General features: G+C 54.9%; 4 protein-coding genes across 4 annotated transcripts; 2 read left to right on the plus strand and 2 right to left on the minus strand.

The window, feature by feature from the left end:
- Positions 1-1,716: 1,716 nt before the first annotated feature.
- B0H18DRAFT_880069 (uncharacterized protein) lies at positions 1,717-2,935 on the minus strand (the record flags this gene model as incomplete). The annotated part of the gene is made up of 2 exons (XM_048040737.1): positions 1,717-2,104; positions 2,193-2,935. 2 exons carry the CDS (start codon positions 2,933-2,935, stop codon positions 1,717-1,719), a joined length of 1,131 nt encoding a protein of 376 aa, XP_047890859.1.
- Positions 2,936-3,533: 598 nt separating this feature from the next.
- Positions 3,534-4,605, minus strand: B0H18DRAFT_880019 (uncharacterized protein; the record flags this gene model as incomplete). Its single annotated transcript, XM_048040732.1, has 3 exons — positions 3,534-3,836; positions 3,901-4,166; positions 4,248-4,605. The coding sequence occupies 3 exons, from the start codon at positions 4,603-4,605 to the stop codon at positions 3,534-3,536; spliced, it is 927 nt and encodes a 308-aa protein (XP_047890860.1).
- An 835-nt stretch (positions 4,606-5,440) lies between these two features.
- B0H18DRAFT_1121290 (uncharacterized protein) lies at positions 5,441-8,726 on the plus strand (the record flags this gene model as incomplete). The annotated part of the gene is made up of 10 exons (XM_048034309.1): positions 5,441-5,923; positions 5,980-6,110; positions 6,158-6,458; positions 6,508-6,735; positions 6,795-7,134; positions 7,304-7,367; positions 7,417-7,435; positions 7,492-7,719; positions 7,774-8,196; positions 8,244-8,726. 10 exons carry the CDS (start codon positions 5,441-5,443, stop codon positions 8,724-8,726), a joined length of 2,700 nt encoding a protein of 899 aa, XP_047890861.1.
- An 802-nt stretch (positions 8,727-9,528) lies between these two features.
- On the plus strand, positions 9,529-11,516 carry B0H18DRAFT_863045 (uncharacterized protein; the record flags this gene model as incomplete). Its single annotated transcript, XM_048039733.1, has 9 exons — positions 9,529-9,626; positions 9,683-9,819; positions 9,881-9,994; positions 10,055-10,244; positions 10,298-10,694; positions 10,767-10,832; positions 10,878-11,105; positions 11,157-11,330; positions 11,385-11,516. Coding segments are annotated over 9 exons (1,536 nt in total), but the record flags the coding sequence as incomplete, so codon positions are not given.

An 11,516-nucleotide genomic window follows, 5' to 3' on the forward strand; every position in this document is an offset into this window, starting at 1 on the left:
TATGCCACATCCCTAGTCTTCCCCCTGTCCTTCCTCCACGGTTATCACGGTGTAGCCGGCTTCACCGTGCAAGGGTCGCACGGCAACCTTTCCCATGGGAGAAGAAAAATAGCGGACCTTCCAAGCCGCGCGTACGTATTGCCGGGGATTAGGCAGACCCACTGGCCATAGAAAGTCGAGCTCAACGAAGCCGACCTTCATAGAGCACAGGGGTAGCTTGGGCGCCGACCTTGCGCGTATTCCAGGGCGTACAGAGTGTCTTCAATATGAGACAGCCTGTAGACAGGAATTTGCCGGAGTGGGAGTGGGAAGTGACACTGCCCGCTGGCCAAGGAAAACGAGTTTGCGAGTGCATCGAAGTGGTCGATAGTTGTCGGAGAGTTGGCCCTCAAATACCTATTCAGCCCAGGAATGACCTGGATGGTCAGGGGCTGAACGAAAGGAATGACGATCTCCCCGTCCCGTACTTCGCATATGAGGGGAAGCGATAGCGGGGCACGATGCTCCTACTCCGTTTGCACATTAGTCAGAAAGGACTGTCAAGCAAAAATGGGATGTGAAACGCACCGCAGCATATACTAGCACCTCGACCTGTGCCTTCCTCGTTCCCTCCTTCAGGCAGGCCGGCACCCATCTCTCTTGCCCACCGTAGCTCTCCGGAATGGCACCCAAGAAGACCCACCCACCCAGCCGGGCTGGCGGATCCAGTTCCTGCATACGACGGCGAACCAATTTGAACTTCTCGCGTGACAATTGGACTCTGGGGTGCGGCTTCATCCGGCAGGAAGACGTGTTGAACATCGGACACTGCGTTGTCACTGTGTATTAGCAATGGCACAAATGAAGGACGGACTCGAAGCGATTCCAAACTCACGTAACTGAACACCGTTCCAAAGCCTCTGCTCTCCAAACAGACGATAGAGACATGGCAGATGTCTGATTCCACTAAACATCTCTCCGCACTTTGTAAAACGGTCTTGAATGTTGGTAGTGCCCGCGCCACGATCTTAGCAACTCGGGAGTCAAAAGAAGCCATGGAGAAAGCTTTGCAATGAATGATGAGTAGCCAGATGGAAGTGGGTGTGAAAGCAAGTCTGAAGCGTCTCGCAGCCCACGCGAACACCTATTGAAGTCGCCCACAAGTGTTAAACCGCGTTCAAGAGCCTTGTCTATCAGGCCCGAATGTACAAAATATGACGATTGAAGCGATTTTCTCCGCGTCTCTACAAAAGAGTACATAGTAAACTAATGTGTCGCAGACAATCGCAATCGCAATGGTGCTCGTGGACATGAATAATGTGAATTCTACTGTACGGCATTACCAGAGAGTCTGATACGCATAGATCCCAGCCCAATTATTCAGATAGAACCGGTTAACTACGTCCAGAACATTCTCCGACATCCAGTCTGTAGGAACAGCTCCTCTAGGGCAATCACGAAATGCCGGTATGAGCTGGCAGGATTGTCGTATTTGCTCCAGAGGAATGATTGCGCCTTGGGGAAGGCCGTCAGTCCGCAACGCCGGCTTACTCACCGCGTACATGAGATGCGTAGGATCTGGTGCACCCGGGAAGCGAGTGTACCATTCCACATAGGCCAGAGGCCCTCGAGGCCACCACGCGGGGGCAGGGCCACCACCTTGAGCGGCGGAGAGCTTCTTGGGCAAAGTGAAGATCACCTTGACTCTGCCAGCTCGTGTGCCTGCAATTCGTAAGGTCAGAACTGTGGCGTGTCCTGCACGCGAATATTAGACTCACCTTTGACACCAGTTGACTCCGCCTCCTCAGTATCCAGCGCGATGATAGTATCGAACCGGTTTTTTCGACCCTGTCTGACCCCACCCGGCACTGCCTTGACGACGTCAAGCTCGTCCTTCCCATCCGACAGCTCATTCCGCTTGAACTGGAATTTATGATAGACATCTACTCGATCAAACGGCAACCAGGTTCGCGCCAGATCCTGTCGAGTCAGCCGGAGTTCGTCAGGTTGTAAGCTGTTGATGAGCCCAACCAAAGCCGTCGTGAATCCCGGAGCACTATGACGCTCTTGGATCCTCGCGAGATGTTGTTGAGGTGCAGGCGGATACTTGGCAATCTTCACGCAGCTCGGGTGGACTGTGTGCGCTGCAGCCATGTCATCATCTTCGGCCGGTCCCACCGGGTCTGGCATCGCTCCGCCCTCGCTTCAGCTACTCCCTCGCGCTCCCCTCCTCCTCTTCCTCTGGCAGATCCTCCGCCTCTTCGTCCGCCCGACGCTCGTTCTGGAAGACCTCGTAGAGTGCCATTTTCTCTCGGCGCGAAATCCATCGGACCATTTGCGGGAACTCGTCCTTGTGATTTGAGGCTCGCCACGCGTCCTTCGCCAGGTCGATGTGCAACCTTTCGAACATTTCCGTGTTATAATTATCCGTCGTGCCAAAGAGTCGGATGGATTCGACGTAATGGAGGAGGGAATGTAGCTTGGGTATGTTGAGGTGGTCTCGTATGCCGAGCTTCACGAGGACGTCCTTGTGTTTGTGAAATGTCTTCAGAGCCTCTGTGAGATATTGTAGAGTAGCATCGTCGTGGGTAGGGTACTGAGCGAGATAAATGAAATCTAGAAGTGAGCGGAATGCGAGCATGACGGGTTTCGAGATCTTCCCTATGAGACATCCCAGTAGGATTCTCGCCATGTCCTTCCGTTCCTTTCCAGAGACCTGCGCCAGAGATGAGATACCTTGTTTGAAATGTCTGATCCCAAACGCCGGAGGGAGACAGCGGAGGCGGCTGTCGAGCTCGTCCGGGCCCAGGAGATCCTCGCACCAAGACACCAGGTGCTTGAAGATGCCCTGATAGAGCTGGTGCAAGACGTCGGGAGTGACAGACATGTGTATGTCAGTGTAGGGTAGGTCGGTCCAGAACGGTCTCTTGACTCCACCGCTGACGTCCCTGTCCATGCACAGGGACTCAGCAGCGCTCGCGCTACGATCTTCGGCCCAAGCCTCCGTAATTATCTTCTCCGTTCCCTCGGCGGTGCGCTGCTCACTTGCCGATTCCGCTTCCAGTTTGTCGGCAGGGCAGCAGCACTTGGGACAAGTCCCATACTTGGAACAGGTGACGAGGGCCTGCTCCGGGTAGTCGGCGACGTAGGCAGCCAAGACTGGATGTACTCGCCTGACGCTGCCATCCCCGCTAGTCACATCCATCCCGTCCACGCCGGCACGCACAAGGGGCCTAAGGATGACCCTCATGGCAGCATGAAACAGTCGCTGAGACCGGGCCTTGCGCTCACGCTTCGTCAGCTTCTCCTTCCCAACCTTGGACACTGGTAGGTAGCCCAATAAGATGCAAGCGTGTTCGGAGGGTTTGCGGCGTATGGCGCGAGGTATATTGCCAAGCGTGAGGTAGACGGGATACGCGGATTTGTTGCCAGAAAATGAGTAAGCTGAGTCTTATCCGTGGAGATGATAACTGGGGCAAGGGTCGCCCCCTCCGGTAGCAATTGCTGCAAGAAAACGGTCAGAAATATGTGCTTTATGAAGTATATGGATATGGCTAACGTACCTGTACTGAACTCCACCAGAGTCCGGTCCACATTTCGGTGAAGATACGTCTTGTCTTGGATGTATCCGCGAAGACCCGCCGTGGTCGATAGACGATGTGTTTGGCGTGGGCGGGGTTACCGAGTAGGGCCTTGATCGCTTCGAGTATATCGCGGTAGCGTATGAGGTGAACCTCGTCTAGTCGGTCAGGAAACGTCAGAGACGTTGTCTTCCACGTTGCTCTGTCGGGAATTGTGTCGACCTTCATAAATAGTTGCCTTACGTCTTTGAAGGTGAGCCCCAGCTTTTCCACAACCTGCAGTCCGTCATAATGGATCAGAGACTTCACTACTGCTTGAGAAAACTGGGTCGAGACGCACCCCGGGTATACTTAGAAATCGATTCAACGACTTCTGCCCAACGTCTTCCCTAATAACCCACATGGCGACCTGCCAATCCAACTCGGATGCGAACGGTCTCCACTTGAGATTAGGGTCTGGACACGCCGCCGGTGGTCCTTCCTCGCCGTCCACTTCCATTGGGACATCATCTCCCTGAGCTTCTTCCCCTGGGTCCTCCGCGAAATACGCCTTCCACGTGTCAACGATCCTCTCCTCCATTCGTATTACCCGTCCCGCCATAGTGTCTTCTTCAACAACTCTGGTGTCCTCGTCGTCGTCCAATGCCGGCACGGTAAGCGGCGGTCTTGCAGGCGGAATACGAGCACTGGATGACGAGGCTTCGCCCTCACCCGGAAACCGTGAGTCTGCAGCGGGAGATGAAGGGAGATCGAAACGAAATAGTTCCCTATGCTGAAGGACATCCAGGAAATCTTCCGGGTCTTGGTCCATGGCATCGGGTCCGGCTCCAGAGCCCGTGTCGTTGTCCGCAATGGATTCAATGACGTCTGGCACGTCGTATACTCGTGGGACTGCGTTCTTGCCCTTCCGAAACCACTTGCACGACCGGGCGGTGGAGAGATGAGCCATGACACCTTGGCTGGTTCGGAAGGGTTTGTCACAGGCCGGACAGATATTTCCGTCTTCATAACCTGGACGGACGAACGGGGCAGTTGGTAGAGTCATGGCCCTTAGAAAGCTAGGAACATGGGCTGAATAAATTGAATTCATAGCGGAGAAGGTTGTATACTCACCTGAGCCTCGTCCACCAAATTAGCGAGCAGCACAAGAGTGAAGTTAGAGCGCAAAACCGGCGATGGGAGCGCGCCAAACCTACAAATGAGCCGCCCATGGGCGCCCAGGGTTCATTCAGTCGCCTAAGTATGAGGTAAAGTACTCCGAGATCACCGTTCGTGGACAGATCAGTTCGTGGACAGATCCCGCCCTTCGAACTCGGCTCTCACCTTCACGGAGTTTTAGACGGTCAACATAACCGTCAAACAGTCAGTGGGTGAGTTCTTCAAATTGGTACTGACTTTCTGCAGTGTAAAATGACATCGTACTAGTCACCGTGACTGTGCGTCGACACCAACCAGCGCGAAGCGTCTGATCTGCGACGCAGTACTCCCTGCGAGGTAAGTCCACACGTTCTTGTTCAGTTGTACAACTTAGCTCATGCCTTACACCGCTTGGCACATGCCGTATACCGGCGTCTAGATTGCCTTTTACGGTTCGCAACGCATTGCGAACATCGCCCTGAGCATGAAACAAGGCCATTCTTACTTTATTGGGCTCCCAGTCTTGCCGGTAGATGGTGAGTTGATTAACCAATCGCTTGTAGAGGTAGCGGTTGATATTGAGCTGAGCGACAGTGAAAAGTTGAGGGTATACTTGTGTTGTGGCGTGGCGGCAAGGTGAGCTTGTGTTTGTTGTCCCGATGCTGTTCCCATGGGCGCAACTTGTAGCGGAGGCTGACTGGTCGCTCGATCGCTTTCGACTGTCAACCAGCAGTATCGTCACCATGTCTGACCACGGCGACAAGGGCAACGACCTTTCCGATCTCCTTTCCTGCTCTGACACCAACTCTGTCCGTAGCGATGATACGGAGCCCGACCCTCCTAGCTCGGACACCGATGATTCCAACCCGCCTGGAACACCTATCGAAACTCGCCACCCTACGAGAGTCACCATTCAATCCCCTGGCCAGTCATTCAGCGAGAAAGATCGAATCACTATGCCTCGCTCTATGCTTCAGGGGGAAGGCTCCGCGCGCGGCTCACTGGAATATGACACCGTGCCTGAGAAGACCATCATGTCTGCGAGCATCGGTGTGCCTAACGGACCTGCGGCGTCTTGGAATCTACCCCCTCAGTTCCTGGAGTGGCTGAGAGAGAAAGCCGGTGTAGGGGGCGACGACTACGAGGTGGTTTGTAAGTACCTTGGAGAAGTGTGGCGTCTTCAGTTGCAGTGGGATCAAGCGGGCCGCGACGGGTTCATGACTCAAGTAAGAATTCCGGTCATCTTATAGCATTGGCTCCCGTCTGACACAGGTTCTCATAGGATGTTGTCGGGGTCGACGGGCATACGTACGAACTACTTCAGAATGTCCTGGACGAGACGTGGAACTGCAAGCTCGTCCGTGGCCAAGACTTGCAGTTTCAGCGCTGGGTGGCGTTCCTACGGTGCATGAAGTAAGTACGTAGGCTTCACCCATACCGTAGACACTGATAGGGTGTAGGATCGACTTCTGGCCGGTCCTTGGGAAAGCCATCGCCATTGCGCCGACGTTCGACGAAGACCTCACCAGCGGGATCGCTGATGTTATGACTAAGGTCCTACGTGAGGCCAAGGGTGATCCCCTGGACTCCACAGTGGCTACTTTGGTGCAGAGTACCGTCAATGCGAACAGGGTGCGATTCCGCATGAAGTTCAGCGCCGTCCATGTCGATGCTGCGAACCACTTCGGCGCCCTAGGACCCATGATATTCTTCTGCGCGGTGGCGCAGACCGAGCAAGAGTTCTTTTATCAAACACACAAGGTAAGGCTTCCACTAGTATCATCAAAACATTTCGTGACGCATCACGTAGTTGTCCCTCGCTCTGCCATCCCTACCTTCCCTTCGCGGCTTCCTTATCGCTCTCATCAGCCCAGCGCCGCATGATGCGGACGTCACCAAGCTTCACAAGATCTCCGGCACTAAGGAATATGTGCAATGTCGAGTACTCGTCTATAATAGCGACGATTTTGGGAAGTTCGTCGAGCGCGTTGCTCGCACATCAACGCTGGAGAAGTGGGAGGAAGACATCCATCACATGGTGCGTGTTTTGACTGGATGGACATAGTCTGGATCTAATATGTGTCTACGTCTATTAAGTGGCTAACTTCAGCGGCCGGGAACCCACAGTCCTTTCCAGCAGGGGCTTGGCAGCTCTTCGCCACCCAGCTCGACCTCATTGTCCAGAGCTACGCGGACGCGCGCGAGCTTGGGTCCGCATCACGCAATGTTCCCGACGAGAGTTTTACCGCAACACCGAAACACCCATGGCTCCTCTCGCCGAAGGACGCAGCACTCGCGCGCAGGAAGTCACTCGCTAAGGACATTGCTGTCTGCCTGAATCAGAATGCCCGGTGGGTTGCGGGAAACGCCGTTGATCTTCGTGCAGGGGAGGGCAAGACGAACTTGAAGTGGTCGAAGGACCCGTATGGACTGAAGGGTGTGTTTCGCGCAGTTCTGTACCAGTAGACATATATCAGGCGCTTCTCGCAATTCACGACGCTTACGACCGTATGTTACATACACTCGCTTTGGCTGTGCAACCCTATTTGGGCTCGCAACGCATTGCGAATCCCAACAAGGCAAGTGATCACTTATTGGACGCTCAGGTCCCGTGCACGAGTGGGCGCTCCGCCCGGCGCCTTCGGAAGATACAGATCTCAAGACACCGTTGTGCTTCTCCTCCCAGGTTGGCTGTCACGGTGCTCACGGTGCGGGAAAGAAGCGGCGGTGAACGTCAGGTGCGTATCCGATTAGCATCTGCTCTCGATCGCGTCTTGCAACTTACCATGCCCAGCCCGTGCATCACGGCGGGAACAGTTTCGCCGCCGCCCTCTTCGCCACCTTACTGTTGCGCCTGGATCGCGCCTCCGCACTCCACTCTCTTACCGTCCATGACGAATATACCTTGGAGAAGGGCATACGCGCGGACACGGAATATCTCATCAACGTTGCCCTGCGTTTGAGGTCAGTCCTGAGACAAGAGTTTTGTTATGCTGAGACGTTGCCGCATGCGACGCGGAAGGTACGTACGTCTCGAATATCTGTGGTGTTACGCTAATCAGACATGCTTCATTAGTGCGCCACCTCGGAGGAAGAAGGACTCGCCCCCGTACTCGGGTTTGTCATCGTGTGCGTGCACGAGAAGAAGCACCAGCGCACCAAGCCCAGCCGCGAGGTGCTGGAAGAGTGGAAGGTGGGCGTAGAGGCGCGCAAGCAGGTCCCTCGAGAGTGGGGACAGTGGTCGTGTAGGACGTGGCGAGGACGACGAGGGCATCGGGAAGCCACAGACGTCCCAATCCAGCGCGGGCGGACGACCCCGGAGTTCGAGGACATGTTCAAGGGCAAGACATCTACCGCCATCTCGTTCAACGGCAGCGTTGTCCACGGCGAGACGGAAACAACCATCATTCTGGTACGCCCAACACACTTCCCCGTACTTCGCCGGGCCAAGACGGAAGGGTGGAAGAAGGAACGGATCATTGAATCCTTTCCTCATCTGGTGCGCCAGCCCCGTCCCCGCTGTATCCATGTATTGACCCCCCGCAGTCCGTGTTTCGAGACATGAGTGATCTAGGAGCAGCCACCCCTTTTCTTGAGGAGGTCAAGCAGCTCCTTCGATGTCACTGGGACGTCTCGCTCGCCATCCGCGAATACGAGCATGGCGACGGCGACCTCGACTCGATCTCTCCGCGCTCAAAGATCCTCGTCAAGCGCGTTCTCGGCGCGAACACTCATCAACACCTCTTCCCCGATCCAGAAAACGCCGCCTCCTACGATCTCGCCATGGACGCCGATACCATCACAGCCGGTATGCTGTGTGAAAGCGCGGCCATCATGGCGAGGAGGCTGCTCCGGTTGATCGAGACGGTGAGCGCGGTCCGCGTGGAGTCGTGGGTATACGGTGTTCGTGAAGAAGGAGATGCGGGAGGTGGTGGCGAGGAGGAGAATGCGGGGGTTGAGGGCGGGGACGCGGACGAGGTCGACGATGTTAAGGAGGAGCGCGATGTTGAGTATCTGCTCGGTGGGTAGGGTATTAGCGTCATTCACGTTGGAACCGTGCTACTTGATATATATCTGTGCGTCAATTGAATGTTTCGGCAAGATGGGTTGAGGGCGCGGCGGAGGGCGGGCCCAAACGCTTTGCCCGGTTCACCCGGCGCTTGTTTGGGTATGCGCCAGTTGGACTCAACTTCCACTGACATGGGCGCGCTCCTCCAGCTCTCTTCGGAGGAGACCCTCGCTCTTCAACAACTCTTGGATACGCACGGCACGGAGTCGACACTCCTTCAAGCCGTGGCGAGCAGGCTGAGGGAATGCCAGTGCCAATCTCAGCCTGACGATGGCTCGCTAGGTGGTGAAACTACGGGCCTGGAAGATGAGGACGGCGAGGACGACGGATGCATAGTAGTTGACGGTAAGTGCTTGAATGTGTGTAACGTCTGGTATGTTAATTGGCACAACAGATGCCACGGACGGCACCTCTGGCAACGAGTGTCCTAGGTCATCCAGACGCACAAGCCCAAGAAAGAAGTCGGCACATCACCGTGCCTCAGCAACTACAAATCCTAGCAAGAAAGCCGGCCCAGGTAGACGGGCTGACAGGCAAGCGTTCATCATTGTCAATCCACCCCACTGCAAAGCCGGTTCCTCTAACTCGAGCTGGGTACCCCGACGCCGGGCAGGCAACAAGCCGACCATGGGGATTAACACCTTCCTTGCCCGACTCTCCGCTTCTATAAGCTCTTCGGACGGTGCCTCCCAGCTCTCCGACGCTCAGGCCCTGCTCCAAAGCGGCGACGGCGGGGATGGCTTTCTTGACGACTCGTTGCCCTCGCTCGTTCACCGATGTCGTCGAATGAAAGCCGGCAAGTCATGCGTCGACTTACTCCTCATGGTACACCTCATGCAGCTAGTCTGTAAGTGTACAAGGTCAGCTGAAAAAAATACACGATTCCTAAACACGTAGCTGAACAAATATTTCCTAGCATGCAGCGCATAAGGATGAGAAGTATATGCGACATTTACGATGAGCACGTCCGCGGGTATGACTACGCACCGTCCCAGCGGACATTCTTACACTGGAATCAGAATGGCAGCAAGTTTGCGGCGGTAGCGTCGGGCGGTGAGTGCTGGCATGGTCTTTGGTATAAGTGAACATTATTCAGCTGAATGCGGTATCATAGGAACCATCTACGCCCTTATACTCATAGCGCAGGCGGGTATGCGGGTGGACATTGTCAAATCTGTTGGCGATTTCGCCTGGAAACTTGCGAATGTACTTCGTGATCCGGATCGAGGTAACCGTACAGTTGAACACACGCATTGTGATGTTGGCTTACAACACCAAATGCTGCTAGACACTCTGGCCGGAAAGCAAGTCATAGAGACCATCATCCCAGCTATTTCGCGTCTTCGCCAAACTATGCCCGTTCGGTTCGACACCATGTTCTCTCCCTCACTACTCAGCGAGCTGCGATTGCCCTCCGACTCGTTGATCTGCTACGATCTGCGCCAATCTGACCTGGTTTTTGAATCGCTCCTGCTCAAGTACGTACGTCGGTTCTAGATTGTTCTGATGTCACTCACAGACTGGTGAGTAGCAACTTCAATGAAGTGCCGAGGAATTGGGACGTCTGGGCGCCATGCCTTGTGCCTGTGGGGCCGATCGGGACGACGGCGCTGACGTTCGCAAGCCGAAGTCTCTTTAGACCGGTATACGAAGATTTGCAGGATGCCCCGTCTCCGATGACCGTGGACGACGAAGAGGACGACACAAGAGAGCGGGATATGCCCGGGGACCAGCTAGACGGAACGTCTACTGCAACAGACCTACCCGCATCCTCCATAACTATACTGGGCTTGGACCTGTCAGCGGAATCGCTTCGGGCAATTCCCGTGCCGACTTCCCCTGAAGAAGCATTTGCGTGGACGGAAACCCAACGCTCTCTCGCGCAACTGGCGGAAACACCGGAGACTCTGGAGGAACTGCAAAGTCTGGTACGGGGTTGTGTTTCCTATGGCCTCGCCCGGATTAAATGCTGAAACCATTATATCCTACGAACTCCCTAGCTAGATCAAAGGTCTCAGAACGGCGTTTCCACGCATCCCACGGAATATATTGCACTGCAGCCATCGGTTCTCAGGTGCGTTGTAGCGCCATAACACTGCAACAACTTATAGCTCATTATCTGCAGTGAACCACTTCGGATCTCGGATTCCCGTGGATGTCTAGTCGCCAGCGTGTATGCCAACATGCCCGAGAAGCTGAGGCGTGCGCTGATGGTGAACCTAACCGCCAGCTTCGAGGATCAGCCAGAAACCCTGCAACAGATGTGCTCCGCATCCCAAGGAAGGCAGTACAGTTTTCCGGCCATCCATTTTGCGTGGTATAACAGGCATGGGACCAGGGTATGTGCTTAGGTGTAATGCTATGACGATGACTCAAATAAGCGGCTTCAGGGCCATGGAATTCCTGTGGACTCGCACCCCATGCTGATAGAGAAGGAGTGCACCTCGAAGACTAATTACGCCCAGATGCTCCCTTACATTTCCGCCGACATGCGCAAGTATTCCGGCATCTACGATAACCTTGAAGCAACCTTCAGCGAAGTATTCGAGTTCATGGCCGAGCAGGTGAGTATAGTGTCAAAATATACGTCGGACAACGTGTCTGAAGTGGGAAAATAGATTAAACATACCCTTCCTGATGAGTATGACGAGTTACGCATGGATGCTGAAGTCCTACCGGGAAATGCCCACTCGATAGCGCACCCATTCCTGTCTCTTGTGATCAATCTGAACGTCGCTACCCTCGCTCAC

This window comes from Fomitopsis serialis, assembly GCF_022376445.1.
Source record: "Fomitopsis serialis strain Sig1Antser10 chromosome Unknown B0H18scaffold_59, whole genome shotgun sequence".
In the NCBI taxonomy this organism is placed as follows: Eukaryota; Fungi; Basidiomycota; class Agaricomycetes; order Polyporales; family Fomitopsidaceae; genus Fomitopsis; species Fomitopsis serialis.